Here is a 26,127-nt window from a genome sequence, read left to right as displayed (position 1 = left end):
ACCAAATACATGAGGTTTTATGAACTGACTTCTCCCCAACACTTACTGCATGTGAAGTAAAGCAGACTCGCTCTGGGGGCTGAGGTGGGGTGTTTATGTCCGTGTGAAAAGCCCAGCTCTTTTTGGAGGTATCATATGTGAACTGGGGAGAATGTTGTCCCTAAAAACCCAAGAAAAACAAGCCCTCTTTAAGGAGCTCTCCTTTTATTTGCTTTTGGTGCCTTCGAACTCGGCAGCAGGTCAGATGAACTCTGGTAAATGTAATGGTAAAGAACATTGTGTCTCCAGTTCCTTGGCCTGTTACTGAACTCGGTACCTGGCATAAGCAGAAAAGCATCCTGTTCATTTGCAATGATTTAACATTTACTGGTTTCCCTGTGTTTCTGTGAAAGAGTTTCTTATGGTGATCCCTGGTGGATAGTTACAATCTGCTTAAAATGCAGACTCTGTAAAAACCAGGCAAAGAAAACACCCTTTATGATCAAAAAATAGTTTCTACAATAAAAACCACCCCACCTTGTTGGTTTTACATTGAACGGATCAAAATGACTTGTCCAAAATGAAGTTTCTGTGCTGTCCTGTAGAAGGAGGTAGGGGGGAAATGGTACAGCTCCATAAAACTGTGATTACTTGGGTCTGTTTTCATAGTGGGATATAACAGAATACTTAAAAGGGGCTGTAGAAACTCACAAGTGCTTCATGGATGGTTGTTCTAATGTGATTCATCTAGAAACGCTGTTAATTACAAAATGGAAGCAAAGGAGGAGCTCTATCAAAGTAAGCAAATACTGCTTCAAACAAAGATAGCTTTCAAACAGTAAGGATTAAAAATCATCTTTTATAACTCTTTTAGCTTAGTAGATGGCAGGCATTTCAGATGCCCTCAAAAGCCCAGCTATCAGACATGATATTTCTATGCTGTCATGCATGTTTCTATGATGTCTGTCTTGTGAATAATCCATGTTTAGGAGCTGTGCACACTGCAGTAGTTACACCAATTGCTTTAGGCAGGGTGAATTCAACCCAAGTAAATGCTGGTGGTTTCTGGAGCCCTGTTGATGATTTCCACTTTAGTGATGAAGAAGAAAATTCCTGCTTTTTCCTTGCTTAGGTCCCTGCCTCTGAGTCCACGTCGTGTTCTGTTCACATTGAGGTAATGGGAAAGGCAGACTTTTTCCCAAGAATCCAAAATAAACATTTATCTTGGTGCCTTATGAAAAACACAGAGGAAAGGAAGCGTGTTGGGCCTACAGAAGTGATGGAGTCTTTTATATAGGGATAATTTATTGATTCTTGGGCTTTTGTGAAAGGAGGGTTCAGTGAGGTGTATGGCCTCATTAAATAGGCTGGAACAATTCTGATTCTGGCTTTTTTTCCTTAAGACTGAATATATCCTGTTACATGTTTGTGCAAAAGGAGCAAAGGTGGCATTCAGGACTCTTACCACCCACGTTGCCTGTTGTAATAAACCATCTGCCATGAAGTCTTAATGATTTGCCAGAGTGTCCCATGTAGACACTGGAAGTGTGAAACTGAAAGCACATAGTATGCCCCCTGCCTCCCCTGTTAGGTGCTTGTAACCATCAATAGCTGGCAGTGCTTGAGTGCTTCACCGGGGTAATTCTTTCTCCTGAGCTCAGGATCTTGGCATCTTGGGAGTGCAAGTGTTAGTGACTTGATGGCGAGGGACAGCAACATGGCAGTTGAGTTACTATACCCTCCAGCTACAAGGCAATTTCTCATGGGAGCTTGATATTTAAGTACTTCCTCTTTAGAAAGATAGAGATACACTAAAAACTTCTTGCATGTTCTTACTTTGCTACCATATAGTATGTGTTTGAAAGGGTTTTTAACAAGGCTTTGCTTCCTTGGGTGACATGGTCTAGTGTGAGGTGTCCCTGTCCATGGCAGGGGCTTGGAATGGGGTGATCTTAATGTCCTTTCCAACCCAAACCATGTTATGATGATGATTCTCTGATGCCGATGATATACCTGTTTAAGTCTGAATAGTATTTAATGGATTTGTAGTGGCAGTGTTTCAGTACTCAAAATGACTTTGGATGGGATAATATTTTGTCCTGTTTATGTCAGGTTTGAAGAATTGAACTACACAAAGGGACGCAAATGATTTTTTAATATTTACTAATATATTTCAAGGGCATCCTCCTTATTCATAGCAAATATTCCATGGTGGTTTATTATTACCCTTATTACAAGGGGTGATGGGTTTAAACTGAAACAGGGGAAGTTTGGGTTAGATATAAGGCAGAAGTTCTTCCCTGCGAGGGTGCTGAGGCGCTGGCACAGGGTGCCCAGTGAAGCTGTGGCTGCCCCATCCCTGGCAGTGTTCAAGGCCAGGTTGGACACAGGGGCTTGGAGCAACCTGCTCTAGTGGAAGGTGTCCCTGCCTGTGGCAGGGGGTTGGAGCTGGTTGAGTTTTAAGGTCCCTTCCAGCACAAACCAGTCTGGGATTCTATGGATCTGTTTATACATCTTCAGTAGCTGCAGCAAGGCAGGGGGACAAAAGAATATTTCCAGAGACAAACTCATCCACCTGAGGTGTGTGCTGAGACCTGGTAAACGGCTGGTTGCAGGACGCTGTGATCTGTGCCTTCAGGGGCACCTGGGCAAAACCCCTCTTCTCTGCAAAATCAACAGGGAGGAAAGCTGGATAATGCTGATGTGAACACCACTGGCCAAGAGAGGAGACCTGGGGAGAAGATTCGCTCCACTCTATGTATCTGTGCTCAGAACAGGGCTGCTTATCTGTTGTCGAGGGATGAAATGGGTCCTGAAACAGCACTTTCATCTTTGCCTTGTAAAGGATGATAAACACATGAATGACTCCAGAAAGTATCTGAATACCATGTTTTATGTCATGGAGTATAATGAAACACCTGCTTCTGTGACAGAGGTATGGATAGAATGAGAAGGAATTAAGAGGAGTGTTATTTTTAACAGTTTAGCCAGCACTCAGGAATTGACTTAGGAAGTGAAGGTCACAAGTTCAGCAGCATTTGTCACTTCAACCTGGTTCCTAATTAAACAACTTTTAACATTATAAAGTTGCAGTATACTCACAAGTGCCACAGTTTTCATGCACTGTGTGTGTGGTAAAACACAGGCATCAGATGGGAGTAAATCTCAGCCTTCCAATCTTTAGAAGTATTTTTCTTTATATATATATAAGAAAAAAAATATATATATATGAGTTCATCAGTGAGCCAAGGGCTGCTGAAATATGTTTGGCGATAATCCCTGTTGCCTCCAAACACAGCTGAACAAACAGCCCACAGCTCACACAGGGAGACAGGCCAATTGGGTAGGAGGGCAGGAGGGGACAGCGTGGTGGATTCGGTGTCCCAGCATGAGGAGAAGCACACTGCCACCTCTGTGTGGATATAGCCACTAGGAACTGGGCTCAGGAACTGGTTGGTCCTGTGGGTGGGGTGGTAGAGAAAGACCTCTATAGTTTTCCAGCATATATTAAATGACTAAAATGATTTTAAATAAACTTAAAGCTTTGTGTGTCTTAAAAACTCCCTCAGTTTGGGAATTTGACCCGTAGGGTTATTGGAAAGAAAGAAAAATTAGGTTGTTTTTTCTTGATGGGAGATCAAAATCCAGCAGTCTGTTCTTTAAAGGCATTTGTTGCTTTCAGGGAGGGCTTTCCTGGAATCAGATTATTACAGCGTGTTAGTAATGTGGCATCACTTTGCTCTTTTTATGGCATTCTTTTGCTCTTCGTGACTTTGCCACTTTAAGAGACTCTTTCTCTGTATTTAATGTGTAGTAAGCTGGAAGCTTCAGGAGATTGACCACAGAGACTCTGCTGGCTGCACATGAGGAAAGCGTGCACAAGACCAGATTATTTCTGAGTAGTGGAGTTCGGTGAGGCCACATCTGCAACCTGAGTGATTTTACAACCACTGTTAGCAGAAGCACAAGGCATGGAATAACCACCATCTATTATAGCTGTGCAGCATGAAGTGCTATTCTTATGACCAGCATTAGGAGCTGGAAATCCAGATACAGAAGTTGAGCAAGAGAAGCATCTTGAAGGGACTGACTTGGAAAACTTGAAGGAGGTTGTGCCCTTCAGCATCAGCTGTAGCTCCCAAGGAGCAGCAAAACACTGTGGCAACCAGGTCCAATGAACACTGATGGTGCAGTAGGCTAAAACATGATCTGGAGTGACGTGGTAACAGGTTAGACAGAGCCTTGGGTGATATGGTCTAGTGTGAGGAGTCCCTGCCCATGGCAGAGAGTTGGAACTATATGATCCTAAGGTCCTTTCCAACCCAAACCAGTCTGGGATTCTATGATAAACCATGGCTGAATGCAAAGAAGGTTTCCCCTCCTACACCCATTGCCTTGGGAAAGATCATGCTGAGAATGAGAACATCAATGAGATCATTGAATGGGATCAAATACTAATTTTACTTCGATGAACTTGTGGTCTGAAAAGCAGTTTTTCTATTGCTGATGCTCTTGCATACTTCTGTAGCAGTGCTCTGCAGTGGTGACTTGGATATTTCATGCTTTCTGCTCCTCTCTTTTGCTTTGTTTCTCCTTAGTTTTCTTTAGTTTTGATGCTTTTCTCCTTCATCCTTTCCTTTAGGAGAAGCCCTTTGTGTCAGAAGCAGCCAGGAAAAGAGAGAGAGACTTGGTAGCCAAAGAAATTGAGAAGTTTCAGGTCTCTATTCAGACTCTGTGCAGGAGTGCTCTGACACTTGGCAGGATCATGGATTACATCCAGGAAGATATGGATGCCATGAAGAACGAGTTGCAGATGTGGCGGCAGGAGAACAGGCAGCACGCAGAAACTCTACAGAAGGAGCAGAGGTGAGTGTGGGCAGGGAAAGGTTCATTTATCTCTTGAGACAGATTTCTGGGGTTGGGAAGAGTTTAACTCATTTTTAAAAGCAGATTTGTCATCAGTCATTTCTGTGGATTGGACTTGAAGCGTTCAGGTCTTTTCAGCTCAATTTATCATGATGGACATGGCAGCAGAGATGCAAATGTGTGATAGGAGAGGGCTTGATTTGTTTGCTGCTTCTCACAAATAAAGGAGCAGTGAGGGAAGAGCAAAGTAGATTTGGAATGGGACTAAGAGTGGATTCCTAAATCACAACCTGCTGTCTCTGTGCCATTGAATTCAGGGTGTTCTGCAGTGGTGTTAATAACAGTTGTCATCTGTGCAAGGTTGAAAGGACAGCACTGGAAAGCTAGGAGAGTGAAGGGGATGTGCACGATAGAAACAAGGAGGTCAAGCCTCAAACCAGTTTCTTTGGCCTTACTTTGTCTCACCAACATGTCTTTATGTTCCTTGAAACCAGAATATTCTCTCCAGCTGTGTGTCCTCTGATCTTGAACATGAACTAGGTAGTGATGATCTTGGATTCACAAGCATCCTAGATTTGCTGTTCCCTGAATCAGTGTGCTTCACTCATGCATGAATGGGTGGCATTCTTAGCTAAGTCCTATCTTGGTAGGTAGCAATGTATTAAATGTTGGAATTTACAGCAGCTGGCTTAGTCCACTGCCTGGGGTGGGAACTAAGGCCTTCCTTCACGTATAAAGTATAATGATGTTAATTCCTTGCACTTCCATAGCACCTTCTATCCCAAACCTTTGACAGGCTTTAAAACCCTGGTTGGGTTCTGAATGCAGCACTGCTGCAAAGAGGAAGGGAACAGTGTTTGGCTTTATTTTATAGCTGGAGAAACTGAGTCATTGACTCACCTTTGCACCGCACCTAGTGATGTGTCCTATGGATCCTTATCAGACCAGTGGAGTGCTAAGGCATGTCCACTCCTTCAGGAAAGAATGAGCATCAGATGTGAAGAAGACAATGCTTTCCATGTACAGTGCAGTTTGGATGCTTGTCTTTTTCTTTGTTCCTGTGAAAGATAATTGACAAATCCCATTGGAGAATAGTGCAGTTTCTAGCAGTGCTTTTTGTGGTTTATGCTAATGTGGTGGAAAAAAGGGGAAAGCTAAATGATTTTGGGATGTGGACTTTATCTGGGGCTCAAAGTGACTGGGTAGTTCAGAATGAGAGCAGACCAGTTTGGTCTGTCATTTTTCTGCCTGTTCAGCATTCTTGGAAGATGAGCAAAGCATTATAGAAGTGGGCACATTGGTTGTAAAGCCAAAGAGCCCCATTCACTTAAAATGTATCAGTGTCCTTGTTTATTAGCATAGGATTTATTACATTTCCTGTTAGTGTGGAATTACCTGCCCTTGTCAGCAGCTAGTGATGGGTTGGTTTTCATATAGAATCATAGAATCACAGAGTGATTTGGGTTGGAAAGGACCTTAAAGCTTATCCAGTTCCAACCTCTGCCACAGGGAGGGACACCTTCCACTAGAGCAGATTTCTCCAAGCCCTGTCCAACCTGGCCTTGAACACGGCCAGGGATGGGGCAGCCACAGCTTCTCTGCCTAGAGTGGGATGCAATAATGGCAAAGAGCCTTAGCAGAAGAGCTGGATTAGCCAAGAAATGGCTGTTTAGTGTTCAGTTGCAGGTGATCTCTCTTGAACAGTCTTCTCTGGGTTGTTAGTTTTGCCTTTGTGCTTCTTACTCTGAAAGTTATTTCAGAAGGTGTGGGCACAACTTAAATCCTTTGCAGACTTTCAGGTACTGTATGTGCTTTCTTGGAAGCTTAAGTAACTAGAGTTAACACGTTTTCACTCACATTATGCTCTTTGTGTCTCTTTCAGCATCACAGACAGCGCTGTTGAACCATTAAAAGCTGATCTGGCTGAACTGGACCAGTTGATTAAAGACCAGCAAGACAAGATATGTGCTGTAAAAGCTAATATTATGAAGAATGAAGAGAAAATCCGGAGGATGGTTCTTAACATAAACCTGTCTTCCAAAAGGTGAAGAACTGGAATTGACTGACATTGCTACCAAATAAAAACCAAATAGCAGAAAAAATGAAGATATCTGTTGTTGAGATATAAAATGTTTAGGGACCCAAAGCCTAAAACTTGTATAAAAGCCCATTATTGCATTGATCTTTAGAAGTTGATATTACTTGGGATAGAATGATATTCATTTGAATGCTCAAGTTGTAGAGCTATTAAAATAACTTGTTTGTTTAAATGTGAACTGCTGTTACTCACCAGGTCCTCACAGCCCTTTTTCCCCTCCCTGGCCTGTTGAGCACAGTTTCTGAGCCACTTCTCTTTCCATCTCCTTTTCATTGCCACTGAGGTTCCTGTTGAACGCGCTGTCATGATACTAATTTTGCCCCCTTAAAAAGTCATGAAATCATAACCTCATAGAATACCAGGTTGGAAGGGACCTCAAGGATCATCTGGTCCAACCTTCTCTTTATAGTTTGAATGTATATATTTGATCAGAAGTTGGAAACAACCAGTCTCCTGCAGGTCAGAAGGTTCCTGGATCCTGTTTGTTATAAAGAGGGAAGATTATCTACAAACCAAAGATCAAGAAGTAAAGCCTTGTGTAACCTACACTTCTTTGCATCATTACAGAAATGGTGTCATGTGTTCAGAGCCATTGGGAATCTTACTGGGAACAACTGAAAATGCAATCCATGCATCACTGTGTAAGGGAGCAGAAGTATTTTATCTGCACAGGTGTTAATTCCATTTTTATTGCATCTGTTCATTTGGAAAGGATTAATTTAAGTGCCTCTTTCCTCCCAGATGCATGTTTCTGTAACATTTTGTATGTGAATAATTCCACTAATTTATTTTACTCAACTGCAGGTGTCTGCTGTTTTCCTAATGACCTTTGGAGTGCTGTGCATGTTACAGTCCAGCTTTACTCCTAAAGCATATTAGCATAGACACAACTATATGATGCTGTGCTGAGCGCAGAAGGCTTTAGTCCAACGCAAGGCTCTTCTCAAGGTGTTTAGTGTATGAGCACATCTCCTCCTCCCCTGTTGTTTGGATTGTGTATCCAAAAGTGGCCCTTTTTGGTTTTCCTTCTTTGATTGGCATATCTGTGGGGTTTTCTTTTACTTTCTTCATTGCTTTTTCTGGGATCTGGAGCTATGAAGAACCAACCAAACAGACCATCACCAAGGAGGGTGAGTATTCGCTATGTTAAATACAGCCATTTTAAAGGACAGGATGCTTTGCTGCATGGGGTTTTGGGGTGGGATTGGAAATAAAGCAGGGGGTTTACGAAGGAATAGGAGACATTTTCTGATCTGTTCTTGACAGTTCATAGAATCACAGAATCCCAGACTGGTTTGAGTTGGAAGGGACCTTAAAGCTCATTCAGTTCCAACCCTCTGCCACAGGCAGGGACACCTTCCACTAGAGCAGGTTGCTCCAAACCCATCCAACCAACATGACAGGTTGCTCTTTGCACTTTTATTGTCACTTGAATTGTATTATTTCACTGTCTGAACTTAAATGGTGAAGCAATATTGTGGGTAGGCTCCAGAGAGGCAGGACTCCTGTGAGCCAGCCCTCAGTTGTCACCCTCTCCTACCATGCATTGCTTTGCACCCCAGGTTGGAGCCTGTCCACTCCATCATGAAAGAAATGGGGTTTAGGATGTCCACCAGAATCCCCAAGCCCAGGACTGATGGTGAAAGCCTGTGTGGTCAATATATAACTTCAGAGCAGTCTGAACACTCACTTCCTTTGCCTTTTACTTTCATCAAACAATATGGGATTTGATGGGATTGCTCAGCCCCCTGCTTAGGGTGTGTTAGACACCAAGAGCCCCTGGTCCCTCAGTGCTAGGAGCCACCCTTTGAAAGGACAGAGAGATTTGCTACCAGTCCCCCAGCCTTTGTCACCCATCCCATGTCCCTTCTGCATCCACAGCCAGGACCAGCATGGTGCTGCTGGACCACAGGGCTGGCAGGAAGGCAGTTAGAGGGACCAGTTCCAGGGATGTTAAGTGACTTCAGTTCTGCCTTGGGTTAAGCAGTATTTAAATGATGAATTCTCCTTTCCCTCAGCTACTCCATTTCATGAAGTTCCTTTCACCAGACCCTCCTCTCGTCATCTTCTCATTGCTGATGCATGCTGTGTAGTGACATGGCCCATGTATTCATCTGTCCTTGCGTTAGAAGTGAGCATGTCTGAGTTGGGGTGGAAAGCTTAGGGCTCATATCAATCTGCGGCTTGGAGGCACTCATTTGCTTCCTGGGAGATCTTAGGGATGCCTCGCATCTCTATGCACCCGATTTCTTATGCTTTCTGCATCTAATAACTCTTTAAACAAAAAAACAGTTAGTGTCAGGGTTTAACAAGACATCTGACATCTGCTACAGTCGTAGCTGGTGCTCTATCCAGGATTGCTTTGGTTTCCAGTATGGTGGAACAAAGGTAGTGCCTTGGAGCTTAGGCTTGCTTTCATTTTAAAGGTTGAGGATGCAACACCGAAAGACCGCCAAATAACCAACAGTGGTTCCTGAAGGAGGAAAGAAAATCAGTAGAGAAGAATGTCTTCAGGCACTGAGTCTTGCACACGATGCTTTGTCCATGCCTTGGGCTTGTGTTTCAGCTCGTGGGTGGTTCATCAGCAAGGGGAATGTTGCTGGTGTGGTGGTTTGGGGTTTAGAACCCTTACATTGTCTGGCCTCCTGGTTCTAATGGGGCCTGACAGGTCTGGGAAGCAGGACTTGGATTTCACGTGCCTGACATTCCTCTCTGTGCAGGCTGGGAGGTGGTCGCTGGCCCCTGTGGGTCAGGACTGAGAACATTGGGGCTGTTCAGCCTGGAGAAGAGAAGCTGCGTGGAGACCTCAGAGCAGTCTCTTGCCTATTGGGTTACCTACCATGAGTGCCTATTGGAATGTGAAGGGGAAAATATCAATTGCTTTCAAATACTTTTGAATTCCATGGTTTTGTCCATTGCCAGTGCTATGTGATGTAGGGGATGCTGTGCACTGAAAGCTCATGGGAACTGGGCTCTCAGAAACAGGGGTGTTCTAGCACTGGGACCTGTGTATCTTAAATGGTTGGAGCCTTTCTCAGCTGAATGTGCACTCTTTCCCTCTCCCCAGAGTCTGAATGAATGCACACGTTGATGTGACTCAGTCTAGTACCTATGATGGACTCAGGAGCTGCCAACTATAGAGTGATCTTCAGGTGGAGATCGCACCCCAGGCATGTCCTGCAGTGCCCTGGTAGCTGCCTGCAGCACCAAGGCCTCTTCCAAAATGCTTCCTACCATGTTTGGTGTGAAAAAGTACTAAGAAAGAACATTTCCGTTTTCCAGGGTGGAATTTAATTAGGAGGAATTAAAAGGTGTAGTTTATAGTTTAATTTAATGTGATGAAACAAGGCTCAGCTCCCTCCCCCTCCTGCCCAAATCCCAACCTGAGATGATGGCCTCCAATTGCAGCTGACAGCCATGGGAAGGGAAATGCTTACCAAGAAGAAAAGGGAGAGAAATTCCACTCCAGATTTATGACTTGTGAAGCAGAGGTTGCCTGGGTTTAGCCTCATTTTATGTCACGCTGGGTCCCACAGACTTGACTTTGTTGTGTGCCCAGGAATGGGCTGAAAACTGATGGTTTTGGCTGCTTTTGCATGTCACTTGTGTGTTCAGGTGCTATTTTGGGCTGTGGAGGCTCTTGGTTATATGGATGTGGTGAAGTGTGTGTTCAGACCCTGTGCTTGTCCCGGTGAGGTGGGGGCTTCCCAGGCATCTTTTTGGCTAGTGACAGGGATTGGGATCATCAGATTGAAAGGAATGAGAGGGGTCTGGCCCCAGGGACACTGGCATCGAAGACAGTAAGCATTGAATTCTTTTAACTTCCTTAATAGAATGTGGATGAGAACAAGTTTGGAAAGCAGAGTTATTTATTAACTAATACTATTGGGAATAGATTTCTATTTCTGTGTATTTCATATCCCAAAGTTCAAAGAGGTTAATGAAAATGCTCAGACTGTGGTTCAAATAGAAGGAATTAACTGATGATATGACTTGGCCATTATAATATTGGTGCCACGGTTTAGTAGTGGCCTTGGGATAGTGGTTGGACTTGATGATCTTAAAGGTCTTTTCCAATCCAGTTGATTCCATGATTCCCCCCTTCCTCCCAGAAGGATGCTGGAGAGGCAAAGACCAACAAGTCTACCCTGGGGACCCATGTGCCTGTCTTTCCTGCAAGGTCTGTTAAAGGTTAGTAGCATATTCATGTCTGTATTATAATACAACCCAAAACCTGAGGCAAAGAGAAGGAATTTCCTGTTACTGTGAAGAACAGCAGATAGATAGTCTGCATGGCCAGGGTATACCAGGACCTGTCTTCTCTGTCTCCTGCCAAACCATGTTTAGGGAGGTCTTGTGCTGCAATGCTGTGGAAAGGAGCAGCCCTTGCTTTCCATTCCAGCTGCTTTTGTTTGGACAGGTAAGTATGGATGTGAATTCCTCCCTTCTGAAAAGGCCAGAAGAGCCTGTTCCAGGTGACAGGGATACAAACTGAAAGGGCTTCTGTGGATTTAATGGGAAAGGCATATTTTAACAGCTGTTTTTGTTCCAGAAGACTGACTTGGCCTACAAGGAAATGGATGGGAAGCAGTACAGGCAAGAGGCATGGATGAGCTGCACAGCATCTCATAATTCCTGGGCAGCAGCCTAGCCACAGGGCCTGTTTTCTGTCTTACAGCTTTCCATGGGATAAGGTTGGTGGCAAGTGGTGCTTAGTTTCTTCTCTGCTTTCAGGTTTCTCTGCTTTTTGGAACAGCATCTACTGATGCTGGAGACCAAGTGTCGGCCAGGGATACTCAGAGTATTGCAGATCTGCCTGGGAAGGAGAAGCTGCTTGGATAAGGAGCAGTTGCTCTGAGCAGGAGGTTCCAACCTGCTCTGGCTTTAACCTCCAGAGAGAGAAAGGAAGTTTTTGTGGCCAATTCAAATAATCCTGGTGGTACTTCCAGTGCACGTTCCACAGCTGGAAACTGGAGTCAACCTGAGGCAAGTCCTTGGGTCAGTAGCACTGCGTGGAGCATATGGAAAGGTGGGTAAGAACAAGAAAGACACTGATTGTGAATGAGCAACCAGAGCACAGAGATGCTGGGCTCTGTCTCATCACAACCACTGCACATTGCTTTTGTTCACTGGAGAGATGGTAATGGGAAGAGAAAGAGTCCAAGATGCTCCTCTCCACAGTTCCCAAGTTACTCCATTGATCATCTCTGGTGGGTTGACTCTGGCCAGCTTCCCACAAAAACCAATTCATCAGTCCCCTCCTCAGCCAGAGAGGGGAGAGAATGTAATGGGCTGCAGGGGGATATCTGCTCCACATGGACCTCCATGGACTGCAGGGGGATTGTGCATTGTCTCTGCAGAGATTTGGGAGAAGGGTGGGCCAGGAGAGGAAAAAATGTGTCCCTTTTACCCAGTTAAGATCTGGAATTCCTTTGCAGCTAATGTGCAGCTCATGTGTCTCCCAACATGACTCTTGCTGTATTATATTTAGCTGTAAAACCCAACTGTGCTTGGATTTCCCTCTGCAGCTCTTGGAGGAGGGATTTTATCCCTGCCCTCTGTTGAGCATCCTTTCCAGATCTCACCCTGTTGTGCTCATCTCTTGCAGGCCATTCTTCTCACTGAGAGTTACACTTGGAGCAGGGAAGGAGAACAGGACTGCAAGGCCAGATAGGATTGTTTAGGTTGGACAAAGATGCTTAGCCCTTCCTGGGCTGTGTAGCTTGATGTAGCAGGTAGGTTTATTTATTCTCATCACACTAAGACTTTTATTCATGCTTCTTGGGCAGCTCAGCTGAGGAGCACTTTGAGTTTTGGAGCCAGGAGGAATTCATGCTGTTGGTAGATAGCCCTGTGCCCACTGGGTAGCCTGGGAGGAAGGAAAGGCGTTCTCCTCCAGTTTTAATGTTCTCTGGCTCTCAGCTTTTCATTCCTGGCCACACAAGTGTCAAAAAAGAGCTGTTTTGATGTTTAACTGCATTAGAGGGCTGTAACCTCAGGGCCCACGTTAACAGTATCCTTTTGCAGCCAAAGTGGAGGGTGAGAGACCAGGGTGTCTCACAGCTACATACTGTTCTATTGTGCTGTGGTTTAGATCTGCTGGTGGGAGCAACCAGAAGCTGTGTGTGAATGGGTGTTAAACGTGTTTCTGCGTTCAAATGTCACTTTCTCAAGTATCATGTGCTGTATTTGCATGGGGCTTGTGGGCTCTCAGTGTGCAACCACAAAAAGCAGCTGGAGCACAGGACCTCCTGAAGGCATCCATCCAGATGCTTCTAGTGCTTTGGGTGACATAGTCCAGTGTGAGGTGTCCCTGCCCGTGGCAGGGAGTTGGAACTGGATGAGCTTTAAGGTCCCTTTAACCCAAACCAGTCTGGACTCTCTGATGTACTTGCAGGCTTGACTGAAAGTCCATTTTGGTAGAAAAGCTTCCACTGGTGCCAGCAGAGGCTGGGTCACAGCTTGACAATGGGCTTTTGTGATGGAGAACCCACCTTCATACCACCATTGCACTGCAAGGTAATGGAGCTGCATCAGCCATGTACCACCTGCTGCCTGACAGCAAGGGGAGGAGAAGCACCTCACTTGCAAGTCTCTGGGGTGGACCAGGGGTTTCAGCCCATGGCTGGGCTCCAGTTGTCTTCCTGGAGTGTTTGTGGCAGCTCCTGTGCATCCTTTGAGCTCCACAACAAGAAGCATGGTCAGGGATTACTGTGAACATGGGAAGTTTCTCACCTCAGGCCGAGCCCAGGAATGTGGGATGGATTTGGACCAACTTCTAGTTTTCTTTTAGAATTTTATTTAAAAATAAAAATAGAGCCTTGGGCAAGAGCCAGAAAAATCTGATCCCAAAAGGTGGATGTGTTGTGGAGTGGGGAGCATGTGAAAACAGCTGCTTAAACTGAAACCATTTCACAGATTGAAGTACAGAAACTCCCCAAAACCTGTTCTAAAACCTGGAGTGAACTCTTCTTGAAAGGCAGAGGTAGGAGAAGAGGCCATCAGCAAGTCACCTGAACCACTCCCAAAGCCACAGGCAGCTGCAGGACCCGGAGAGAAGCCAAGCCAAATGAGAAGAGGTTTTTGGACCGTGTAAGGACTCTACAGCAGCACGTTGTGCAGTGGAGGAAGGGCTGGTGTGAGGTGAGAGCCAAAACTGCACTGCCCTATGCCATGAAAACCAGTGGACGGGCTGCTGAAGGTGGGAATGGGGTCCTGGGGAGAAGGAGGTCTGCAGCTGGGAGGCTTTACAGCCACTATTGGTGTCATTACAGCTGAACAGGGGCTAATTACAGCAAGGCTTTGATGCACAAGGTGCTGCATTGATCTCATCCTGGGCAGCACAGAAAAGGGGGAGCAGTGCTCTTGAGCTGCCTGGATGGTTTCCAATAAGCACAATGTGTGGCTGTCATTGTCCTCTTTGTGATGGACTGTACTCTGCTGGAGCCCAAGGCCTCAAAACCACATCTTGTAGGTGGATTAAGTTAAAATAAGGAAGAAATTAGATTTTCTTGCTCAATGATCTGTGATGTGTACATTTTTAGTGGATGAATGTGCCTACACGTGTCTGTGCTCTAAAGGATGCTTGACTCCATTTGCTATACTATATATAGAATATAGCCTGCCTATACTATAGGTAGGCTATTTTCTTTACAGGTTAATACTGCTTTCCTATGCACTCAGGAGATCAAAAGGGGCTGCCTTATGGGATGCTTTAAGGAGATGCCTTATGTTCAGCCCCATCCCCCTGAGGTCCTCCCAGAGGACCCCTGAGGACAGCAGTGGGGGGCAGTGGTGCTTCAGCTTGATGCCTCCTTCCCAGCTTCATACTTAATGGGCACTGGTGAGCATTTAGGCTCTGCAGGTCACTAGGAATGAGCTGATTTCTGTCGTGTTACTACAAGGTGTGATTATGAAGTGTTAGGATATACGGGCTGCAGAGTTTTACAGCTGGGTCTTAAAGGGCTCATAACAAGAGCAGAAGGGGGGGGGGGGGGGGGCTTAAAATGGAAGCCAGGAGCACAGTCAAGTTAAGGAGTACAATGGCAATGCTAATTCCAATCCCTTGGAAAAAAGGGGGAAGGAAATGACCTAACTCCCAGTGCTGTCAAGGGAAAGGCAAGCCAGAGGCTGGAGAGGCTCCCTTGGGTGCTGGGAGATAAAGCCTTAACATCTCCTTTCTCCCTTACCTCAGAGCAGGTGAGTGTCCTTGCTTTGTCAGGAGGGCCAGGAGGGCCATACACGCCATGGAGAATTTAGTAGAATCCCAGCCTGGTTTGTGTTGGAAGGCACCTTAAAGCTCATCCAGTTCCAATCCTCTGCCACAGGCAGGGACACCTTCCACTAGAGCAGGTTATCTCCAGCTGTCTCCTTCCCTGCTCTACAGGGATCTACTGGAGACAAGGTTTCTTACAGGGCCAGGTCTTTCTCCTTCTGTGTTATTGGCCTCCAGCACCTTGCTGTTTCCTAAGTGTCTCTGGCAGTGTGAAATGCCACACCATGTTTTGTGGCATCAAAAGACTCACTTCCCAGAGGTAAAGAGTGGATCTTACAGACTCAGTTGTGGTAGTGCTAATGCACTGTCTTGGTGAGCAAGGAAAATACTCTGTCATTACAATAAGTACCTAAGTAGGATGGGGTTTTATAGCTGGCGAAGCTGATCCACCCTCCAAGTTCTCTGCATTCGATTTTCTTTTTTCCCTATGTTTAAAATGTATCAACTCCTTTCCTCTGTGCTCTGGAAGGCTTTTCAACATGGTGAAACCACACAGCAGCAAATCCACAGCTGAGTAAGTCCACAGAGAACTGATCTCGCCTACTTGTAAGAACCCATGCTACATTTGCTTCTGATTCAACGGTGGAGAGGAAAAGGAAGGAAGAGGACATTTTGGCGAAGGACCTGGCAGCACAGCATGGAAGGTGAGGCTGATCTGAAAGCAGTGCTCAATTAGCCCAAGGCAACTGGGACCAAATGCAGCATCTTGAAGTTACTGTCATCTCTTAGGTAGCTAAAGGACTATCCTTTCTTAGGATCAGAAACTTCCAGCTATGTGGGCTTGCCTTCCAAAACTATGCACATATCCAGACTCTTTCCAGCTGGGCGCACTCTTCTGGAGCTGAGATTCTGGAAAGGACAAGCAGCTCTTCCCTTGTTTTACCTGAACATATCTGTATGCTGCCTGCTCCTGTCCCACATCCTAATGCATCTCCTTTGCTGCAGCACTGGGATGTGGGTGCCCACTACAGCCCTTGTTTTAAGCCTCCTAGAAGAAAACTTGTATGTGAAGGTTGGAGAGGGTCATGCTTGTTCTGTGCTTTCTAACAATCTCTCACTGGCAAGGGGCCACCCTGGAGTGTCCAATTCCTTGTCATTACCTAGAGAAAAGCTGGTTTTGCCTTCCTTTGGCTTTCTTAGAAGCTGGGCATGAGGAAGGTGCTCTCCTCTCCAAGGTGACATGGTGCAAATCCTCACACTAGCACCCAGTGGATGTAGGACAGAGAAAGGCTTTCCAATGCCACATCATAGTGCTGGTGCATCACAGAATCGTTTCACCAGGGTGCTGGAGTATGTCTGCTCTTCCAGGATGAGGAGGCATAAGGCAAAATCAGAGCAGGATGAGCAGAGTGCTACTGAGTAAGTTATTAGGGAAGAAAAAGCTGGTTTCCAGGTTCCAGAATTTGGGAGCCCACAGCTTTTCCATCACCTTGGGTTAGAAAGGGTGACAAAGTGGCCATGGGCTGGAGTTTCCAGCTATCTTTGTTGATTCCAAGGGGAAAGATGTATATGCTGAAGCCTGACCAAAGCCCCTCCTGGAGGATCCATTTCCTGGGAACTCTCACTTTGATGGCTGTGAAATCCATAACATTTTTCTTCTTGTATCTGGGAAACTGCAGTTGAGCTCCTGTGGGGCTGGTCTTTGCTTAAATAAATTACAGTAAAAATAACTCCCAAATGCAACACCAACATGGGCACGTAAATCAAAGTCTGGCGTGCCCATTAAGGTAAAGTGTCTCCTTCTGCAGGAGCTGTCTGTGGAAGTGCCATCCTGAAAGTGAAATCCAACTGAGAGGGAGGAGGTAAGGTCCCATCAAGATAGGACTCACAAATCCATCAGCAGCTTCACTTCAGAAGAGATACAAGGCTTTAACAGGGCTGTCAGCAGCATTCTTCAGGTCACACTGCTGCATAAAAGAGAGTGTTAGAACCTGGGACTTAAACTAAACAGATTTCCTATAGGAAACACACACAAAATTACATTGCTTCTAAAGTTACTTTTATAGACATTTTCCCTGAGAAATATTTCTCCCTGGAAAAATAAATTCACAGGATGTAATTAAAACAGTTCTATGTGTACACTGGACTGGCCCCCTTTAAGTGCTTCACCAAATGCACCACTAAATAAAGGAATGAAAGCCAGCTTTGTTTAACTCTATTAATAACAATATGTATTAATTATAAAATGAGACATTGTCCTGCCTGGTTTATGGTTATGAAAATAGCTTTTAATAAGGCTGAGACTGGAGTGCTCAGCTTTGCAGTTGTCTGCACTGTTAATAGGGCTTTCAAAATCTCCCCTAATCTACTTCTTTTACTTGTCAAATCCTGGCTTGATAAAGGCAATGGGGATCAGATTCCACACCCCATGGATTCTGGCAATAACCAGGTGCTGATGACTGTAATCTTTTCTGCTTTTCTTGCCATTTAGCTTTGGTTAAACAAAAAGGGGCAACTGCATTGTATTAGTTTAACTTCCATGCTTTGGGGAACAAAGCCTGAAGAGATTTGTACTGATCTATCACTGCATTAAATGCTCCCAAATCTGCTTGGATAATTAGGGATAATGATTCCCTCCATACCTGCATGGCCCAGTCCAGCCACATGTGGGAAAGAAAGGCAGTCTGTTCATGAGGCCCTCAGTGCCATGGGTTAGTGGTGGCCTTGGCAGTGCTGGGGAATGGTTGGACTTGATGAGCTTAAAGGTCTTTCCCAACCTGGTTGATTCTATGGTTCTATGATTCTCTTTATAGCCCACCTAAAACACTCTTGAGAGGCTATTGTGTCTTTCTTTTCCATTTGTCACACCAGGACTGTGTAATGGGATGCTCCTCACCTGAGGAAGGGATGCTGGTGTTACTAAACATGGGCTGAGGTAGCCTGATGCCCTAGAGATGCTTCTTCTGTGGTGGCATCTTGTGATGCTGCCTGTCAGCCCCTAGGAGATTCAGTGCAGAGGGTCATGGCTCTGCCATTTCAGGGAGTGATTTGGAAGATCAAGGGAAGTGTTTGCTGGGCTCTAGTGGAGGAACATCCTTGCCTGCCCTTTTTCCCTGTATCCTCTCTACACAGGCCATCTCTCACACTGGAGTTCATTATACCCAGTTGTGTACCTTTTGGGTTTAGTTTGGTTAGTTCATGTGACCTTTTATTCTTTCTCAGAAGCTAAAACCAAAAATTACACCTTTATACCAGCGTCAACATAGCTATAGAATGGGTTTGATTGCTATGTTGCTGTCCTGGTCTCAGAGCAGCTTCCAATATCTGAAGGGGCCTACAAGGCTGCAGAGAGGGACTCTTCATCAGGGACTGTAGTGATAGGACAAGGGGTGATGGGTTCAAACTGAAACGGGAAGTTCAGGTTGGATCTAAGGCAGAAGCTCTTCCCTGTGAGGGTGCTGAGGCACTGGCACAGGGTGCTCAGAGAAGCTGTGGCTGCCCCATCCCTGGCAGTGTTCAAGGTCAGGTTGGGCACAGGGGCTTGGAGCAACCTGCTCTAGTGGAAGGTGTCCCTGCCCACGGCAGGGGGTTGGAACTGGATGAGCTTTAAGGTCCCTTTAACACAACCCAGTCTAGGATTCTGTGATTCTATGTCCTATGAATATATGTATTCTATTCTGTGATTTTCATGTCCTTCAGGCACAACTGGCCAGGTTTTGTGTCTCTCTCTGCAGCACACAAGGTGATGGTTATAATGCATCTCCAGCCCGGGACTTCTTTATTGAGTGGAGAGGTACAAGCTCAGGCTCATTTGTTAACAGAAACGTTGCATCGCTGATAGGAGAAAGATTCTTTTAAGAGGTATGATCAGAATAGTCCACGTTACTTCTTTAATGGAAGCTGACTTTTGGTAACCAAAATGTTTTAAAGAGCCTCTTTGGAGCCACTTCCAACCTACACAAAAGCAGCAGAGTAAAAATGAGCAGGAGTTGGTTTGAAATACCATGAAGGAAACAGAACCCCTTGGCTGGGAGTGAGGGGAGGTGGTTAAACGTGTCAAGAGTTCATTTTCATTCCTTAATTAGCTCTAAATCCTTGTGCCCTTCCCCAGCGAGTGGAAGGCAGGCGGGGAGCGCTGCCCTGTGCCGCAGCAGAGTGTGGACAACAACCGGGAACATGTTTTATGTTCACACCCCACCTCGGAGGTAGGCCAGCATCCAGAGCATGCCGTAAACCAGGCAGGAATGCCACTGCCTGGGAACATGCTCATAATTCTTTGTGCCTGTCTTTCCAAACCACAACATGTTCCCTTTCCCCTCCTGATAATACTTTGTAGTTTTTCTCTTTTTAATGCTGAGTTTGGAGTAAGGGGGGGTTAGTGCTTGCTTTGCTTAGTTTCCTTAAATCCCCCCTCACCAGAACAGCCAGGGGGCTTCTTTTCCCCTTTTATTCTCTTAGGGCTCAATTCAATAAATATACATCCGGCTCCTTCGCAGTCCTAGGCTGGCTTAATGAAACTGTGCGAGGCACTTCCAAGAGAAGGATGTTTATTTTTCTCTGCTGATTCAGTTAGGCTGGTCCAGCTCTTGTGTGCCCAGAGAGCTGCTCTATAAAGAGACCCTTGTGATTGCAGCGGGGATGCTGTGTCAGGCAGTAAGTGCCTGCACTCACTCAACACTGGGATTCGCTTGCTGCAGGGAAGGGGGTGCGGGCGGACGGCTGGATTTGCTATACATAATGCATGGGGAGAAAAAAGCCTGCTAAGAGCACAGTGTTAAGGTGGGAAAGTCAAGCACTTGCAAGGCAGATAGAGCTAGAGCTGTCTGGAGAGCAGGCTTAATTCATCTGTTTATGGGAGCACATTATGAAACACGCTCCCATTTTTGCATAGTCCTGTGCTTGTTTCTTAGGTAATAGCATTTTCTACCTTTTGCCAGAACTTGCCACCTTCAAAGAGTACTTTTTCCATAGATAATCCAACACCACAAAGATCCCAATGCCTGTTCCTAGCTGGAAGCAGCAGTGAAGTCAGGCAGCTCCAAAAAGAAGGTGGAGATGTAGATACTGCCATGGAGGACCTGGTGAGCCTTTTATCACTGGAACACAAGAGGTTCCACTTAAACGTGAGAAGAAACTTCTTCTCAGTGAGGGTGATGGAACACTGGAACAGGCTGCCCAGGGAGGTTGTGGAGTCTCCTTCCCTGGAGACGTTCAAAACCTGCCTGGACACATTCCTGTGTAACATTATCTAGGTGTTCCTGCTCCGGCAGGGGGATTGGACTAGATGATCTTTTGAGGTCCCTTCCAATCTCTAGCATACTGTGATACTGTGATGCTGTAATGCAGGCTTATGAGCTGCTTGGTCAGTGCTGGTGAGACCAAGTTTGATGGCAGCAGCCCTATTGCAAGACACTGGGAGTCCCTTAGGCCTGCCTCAAATGCCTTGATGGGTTGGACTACATGGATTTCAAAGGTCCATCCAACCCAAACCATTTAACTTCTCTATGTGTCAGGAGGCAAACGCTGCTTTGGGACATTCTGCCTCTTTGCAATGAAGTAGGAAAACCTGGCAGTGGCAGTGGGGATGGACTCATGCAGAAAAGCCAGATGCATTCAGATGCCAGTAGTTCAGGGTGATTGCTGTCCTCTTTGGGCCTTGCATTGAATGTTCACAGAATAAACCATGTTCTTTGCCTGAGGGACCTTCAGCCAAAGCCACAAGGCAGAGGAAGTGTCTCTCTGACAATGCCAGCATTGTCAGCAATAAGCAGTGGGAAATCAGGAGTCAGGTCCCTCCTGACCCTTAGTTCCTGATGTGCAACTGATTTTGCAAAGCACCAGATTCAAACAACCCATGGATTTAGTTCTTTCATTTTTGCCTTCCCATTCACAATCTCAGTTTTCTACCCAGTGAGGAAGCCCACAGTGTATTTCTGAATGAAAACTGAGTGCCTTTCACAGCATCTTTGGCTCTGCTTCCCATGACAGGGGATTAGGAAATCTCCATCTTCCCACTGAAAGGAGGGAAGGCAATGGCTCAGGGACCATCAGAGACCTGCCAAAAATCACAAAGTGAGGGGCAGGGGTGGGAACCCAGTTCCTATGAGTGGTAATCTGCTACCTTCCTACTTGTCTTGCCCTCAGCTGCTTTGGGACGAGCCATTCTTGCTGCTTTGAGTTAGATTTGCTTCCTACTTTGCTACTTATGGCAATGTTTAATGGTTGTAATAAACCAGAAGGCATTCCTTTCAAATTAGGTTGCTCTGCAAAACCCAACCAAGTGTTTCCATTACTACAGCTGCTTATCCCTTCAGCTGAGGACAGAGGCAGTATGCTGCAGGCTGGAAAGGGTGTCCATCCATCTACAGGCTGCTGTCAGCTCTTGGGTAAGCTGGTGTTAGTTCTCTGGTGGGTACATGTCCATGGACGGGAGATTCTGGTCTAGAAAGAGAGGATGAAACTCATTAACTATAACTTTAAACAAAGATCCTGATCCTGTCTGTTGTTGATCAAGAGTTTGAGAACAGGAAAGGGTTACAAATGATACTTGCCTCCTCTGCATTAAGGATCAACCCCAGGGCTGTAGCAGACCTCTCCTTTGCTAGACACAGAGTTTACAGCCTTGCTGTAGTTTATATGAAAGCATTGGAGTGACCTTGCATTTGACATCTTTGCCTAGGAGCTTACACTCCAGTGTTGTCAGCAATGGTGCTAGGAAAGTAAAGGACAAACATTCCTGTATTTTCCAGCAATTTGTGTTATGGTCTTTCTTTCCCTCTAATTGGAGATTAATCTCAGTCCTGCCAGAGCTAGCATCTTCTCCAAGCCTAACTGAAATACCTATTACACAAATAGTACAAGTAGTTGGTTTGGTTTATTGAAGGAAACGTATGAAACTTGGTTGGACTTGATGATCTTAAAGGCCTTTTCCAATCCGGTTGTTCCTATGCTTCTAAACAGGGAAGGTTCTCCATTGTCAGGTTAACATAGGGATGCATCTGCTTGGCAAAAGGAATCAAAGCTGTAGGTATGAAAGGCGAGGGCAAAACCACCAGAGGCTGGGCATCAGGCACTGGATGGAGCTGGGTTTCCCATCCCACATCACTTCTGCTTATTACTTTAAACACTAATCCATGCTTCTCACTGCTGATAGCAATCCCCCTGCCCATTTCCATGTTATTATACTTTCCATAACTGATTTTCCTTGGATTATTTAACAGCCGAGATGCTGCTTCTAACATTTTCTTTGCTTGCCTAACGCTCTAAAGGGGGGCTTTAGCTATTTGCTTTGCTCTCCAGAAAAGTGTCTTTGGCATTTTTCATTGAGACTAAATGCAAAGAGAGGCTACATACCTGAGGGTGAAACCTGCCCCATCCCATTGCTTGGTGGACCCAGGCTGCCTCTGTCTCTGCAGCAGTAGAGACATCCCCAGCACCAGGCAAGGGAGGAAAACTCCAATGGAGACTTTATCACTCTTTTTCAGCAGAAATGGCCATCTGGAGCCTTCCTCTGATGGGCAGATGTGGGAACATCAAAGGAGAAGCAGGCACCTCCTTTACCTCAGTCACCAAATGGAACACCTCCTTGCAGGCAGGTTAGAAAACAACATAAAATCTGCTGAGGACAAGTTTCCTTTGACAGCAAAGAGCTGCCCAGAAATGAGTCAAACAGGAACGGTTCAGACCTCCCCCACTCTCACCAGGGGATTTGCAGACAAAAGGGATTTATTTATTTATGGTTTTTTTTTTTTTTGCTATTTTTTCTTTTCAGAAAATACTCAGATTTTGATGGGAAAATACAACTGGGAACTTTTTTCCCCCCTTTGTTTTTGCCTTTTGAACAACTTTTGTTGCCACTTGTGTGGAATTGTCAGAAATACCTTGAGGAAAAGCAAATGCAGGAAAAAAGAGAAGAGCTGTAACAGCTTGGGAGGAGAAGAGTTTATTTCATAGATCATAGAATCACAGGATAGTTTGGGTTGGAAAGGCCCTTAAACCTCATCCAGTTCCAACCCCCTGCTACAGGCAGGGATACCTTCCACTAGAGCAGCTTGCTCCAAGCCCCATCCAACCTGGCCTTGAACACTGCCAGGGATGGGGCATCCAAATACTTGTAAGCATGTTTGCTCCATGAGCTGGGGGCCTGCGGCCAAGGTATGTGCTGCCACCCTCTTTCAGCCTAACCCACACCTCTCTGAGTACAACCAGGATGAAATGCAACCTTTTATGGAGCAAGTTTTCCTTAAGGGTGTCATTGCATGGTGAAGCCAGTGTAATCTTCCCTCTGGGACCACCTTGGGGCTGGCATGCTCCATGCAGGTGAGATGTTCCTGACCTACCATCACCCACATCCAGGCTATTGAATTTATCTGTGTTTATTGTGGTGGCTCTTTACACTGGTTTAACCCTCTTTCCTCACTTGCAGGACTGACTGTGCTGCTCAGCTGGGAGCAGCAGGTGTACTGGTCATCTGTCTCATTTTGTGCCATGCTGAAGCTGAGAGGTGGGTGGGATTTTCTAGTCTCTGCCTTTCTATGGCTTTACATTATAACCTCCACTCTGTGTCCTACATGTTCTCATGGTCAGGATTGACGAAGCAAAGTCCTGGATAGCAGATGGAAGGTCAAAATACAGCTGATGCATCAGTCCTGCCTCTTGCAGCATAATTAACTTACTGGACTCCAAGCAACCTATCTTTCATCATCTTTGTGATTACAGCCCCAGTCCTAATGACAGTCCCAGATGCTGGAATTAAGTTCTCCTCCCATCCCCTTGTTGAAGTACATCTTCATGTCCACGTTAGGAACTATACAAATTCCAGAGAAAAACGTTGCGTTGTGCTAAAAATGGGAGGACAGGAATTCCACCCCCTCTCTCCTTACCCCACAGATGCATTTATCACCAGGGCAACTCAGCTTCAGAGTTCACTAAAAATTCAAGCTGTTGGCTTAGTTCCAGAAGGGAGAAGTTTTATAGACTGAGCTAAGCGTGAATTACAGTTCTGGTTACAGCATTCCTTCTTTTATACCTGCTTTCTTTCTTTCTTTTCTTCTTTCCTTCTTCTGGAGCAAGTCCAGAGGAGGCCACGAGGATGATCAGGGGCTGGAGCACCTCCTGTATAGAGCCAGGCTGAGAACATTGGGGCTGTTCAGCCTGGAGAAAAGAAACTGTGTGGAGACCTCAGAGCAGCTTCCAGTGTCTGAAGGGGGCTACGAGGATGCAGAGAGGGACTCTCCATCAGGGACTGCAGCAATAGGATAAGGGGTGATGGGTTCAAACTGAAAGAGGGAAAGTTCAGGTTGGATCTGAGGAAGAAGCTCTTCCCTGTGAGGGTGCTGAAGCACTGGCACAGGGTGCCCAGAGAAGCTGTGGCTGCCCCATCCCTGGCAGTGTTCAAGGCCAGGTTGGGCACAGGGGCTTGGAGCAACCTGCTCTAGTGGAAGGTGTCCCTGCCTGTGGCAGAGGTTTGGAACTGGATGAGCTTTAAGGTCCCTTTCAACCCAAACCATTCTATGATGTGTGTGCTCGAGAGGCAGTGGGAAATCTTCTTGAATGTGGATGGTGTTTGAGGGAGCTGCCCATGGCTGAGGGCTCAGAAGGAGGTTTTTGCTTTTATTTACTTATTTTCTTTTACTTGTTTCTTTTTCATTGCTTCAGCATTAGGAGCTGCAGAAATGGCCTGGCCTAACAAGTGAGTCAGTGTGTGTTGGCTGTATTGGATTACTGGCTATATTTAGATACTAGAAGCTTCTCCTTAAGAGAGTCACAGGCCCCAGTTGCTGGGTGGATTGGTTTTCCAACAGGCTGGAATCACTGCAGCAAGCCGAAAGGCCACCCACAGATAATGAACCATGGAGGGAAGAGGGGCCAAGCTCGGTCACCTGCCTGGCTGCTTCTCCCCCCTGGTGGTGGGCGTGGCCAGGGGCAGGTTACTAGAGGTGATGTGCTCCAAGAGCCAGCAGATCCCGATCCCTCTGGAGTTCTGCTGTCTTGTGCAAGAGGAGGATGTACCTGATGTACCTCAATCAAACAACTGCTTTTTGCAGTCTTTTGAAGCAGTCCCTGGAGTTGAGCACTGTTCCAGGTACAGGAAGCATAGGCTGACTATTCCCAGGATTATTGGATAATTCAGGCTGAAAGGAATTCAGACTCAGGAGGCCATCTAGTCCAGTGTCCTGATGGGGCAAGGAACAGCAGCCAGGGCTGCCCGCAGCCTATGTCCTCAGCTGGTAAGAGAGGTGTCTGGTAGGAGCAGTCAGGTATGCTGGACATGTATTTCCTATATCTTGGCTGAATGTGAACCTGTTTGCAAATTGCACTCAGAGTGATACAGATTTCCATCATAGTCTCTTTCTCCATGGGATTTCTCTTAAACATCTATTGATTTCCAGTGCTGGCCATCTCCAAGGCTGAGAGAGTCACTCCCTTGCTACCATCCCTGTACAAGAACTCATTAGGTCAATTTAGGATGGGTAGGTTTTCATATGTATTTAAGGAAAACAAACATGCACACAAAAAAAGGGGATAAACTTCAGCTAGGAAGGATAATGGGATATGGTATGTAAAAACCTTCTGCCTTTCATTGCAGCATGTCTGTAAGTACAGAAATACATAACAATTTGTGGAGAAGAGAGACTGTGGTTAAATGGAGGCATTTGCTGCAAGAACTGAATGAACCTCAAATCGTGAGTGATCCAGACACTGGTGTTCCAGTTTCATCTGGCCTGTTTACCCTCACTTTGTTCCTCTCTGCTTTGTCCATGGGGACAAATACCATATTACAAGTAAACACGCTACATCCTCTGCTGCCCTTCCTTGCCTGTCTGCACTTTCCCCATGGGAGAAGAGAGAAGAGCCAGTTCTGCATGACACAGTGAGTAAACAAATCTATTTTAAAGACAGATTGTGCTAAGCAGGAGTGGCCTCTCCCTAAGAGCTTTGAAAACTGGCATTGCATTCCTGCTGGGAA

General features: G+C 45.7%; 1 protein-coding gene and 2 long non-coding RNA genes across 3 annotated transcripts in view; all 3 read left to right on the top strand.

The window, feature by feature from the left end:
- Window positions 1–7,741, top strand: part of TRAF3IP1 (TRAF3 interacting protein 1) — a 39,262-nt gene extending 31,521 nt beyond the window's left edge. The window contains exons 14-15 of the mRNA XM_057422191.1: window positions 4,622–4,845; window positions 6,728–7,741. Coding sequence (XP_057278174.1) covers window positions 4,622–4,845; window positions 6,728–6,893 — 390 coding nt within the window. The 3' untranslated portion in view covers window positions 6,894–7,741. The remainder of the gene's footprint in view (window positions 1–4,621; window positions 4,846–6,727) is intronic.
- Window positions 7,742–7,978: 237 nt separating this feature from the next.
- LOC130606158 (uncharacterized) lies at window positions 7,979–10,928 on the top strand. The gene is made up of 2 exons (XR_008973881.1): window positions 7,979–8,073; window positions 10,011–10,928. It is a non-coding gene; the product is annotated as an uncharacterized LOC130606158 (long non-coding RNA).
- A 116-nt stretch (window positions 10,929–11,044) lies between these two features.
- LOC130606151 (uncharacterized) lies at window positions 11,045–23,547 on the top strand. Its single transcript, XR_008973877.1, has 9 exons — window positions 11,045–11,637; window positions 12,552–12,678; window positions 13,862–14,144; window positions 14,600–14,786; window positions 15,688–15,862; window positions 16,967–18,951; window positions 19,617–20,239; window positions 21,416–21,544; window positions 22,930–23,547. It is a non-coding gene; the product is annotated as an uncharacterized LOC130606151 (long non-coding RNA).
- Window positions 23,548–26,127: the final 2,580 nt, after the last annotated feature.

This window comes from Pezoporus wallicus, unplaced genomic scaffold (genome assembly GCF_028554395.1).
Source record: "Pezoporus wallicus isolate ANWC-B61680 ecotype Strahan unplaced genomic scaffold, APGP_CSIRO_Pwel_v1 contig_3488, whole genome shotgun sequence".
In the NCBI taxonomy this organism is placed as follows: Eukaryota; Metazoa; Chordata; class Aves; order Psittaciformes; family Psittacidae; genus Pezoporus; species Pezoporus wallicus.
Note: the sequence above shows the minus strand (reverse complement) of the source record. Positions and strands in the feature narration are given on the sequence as shown.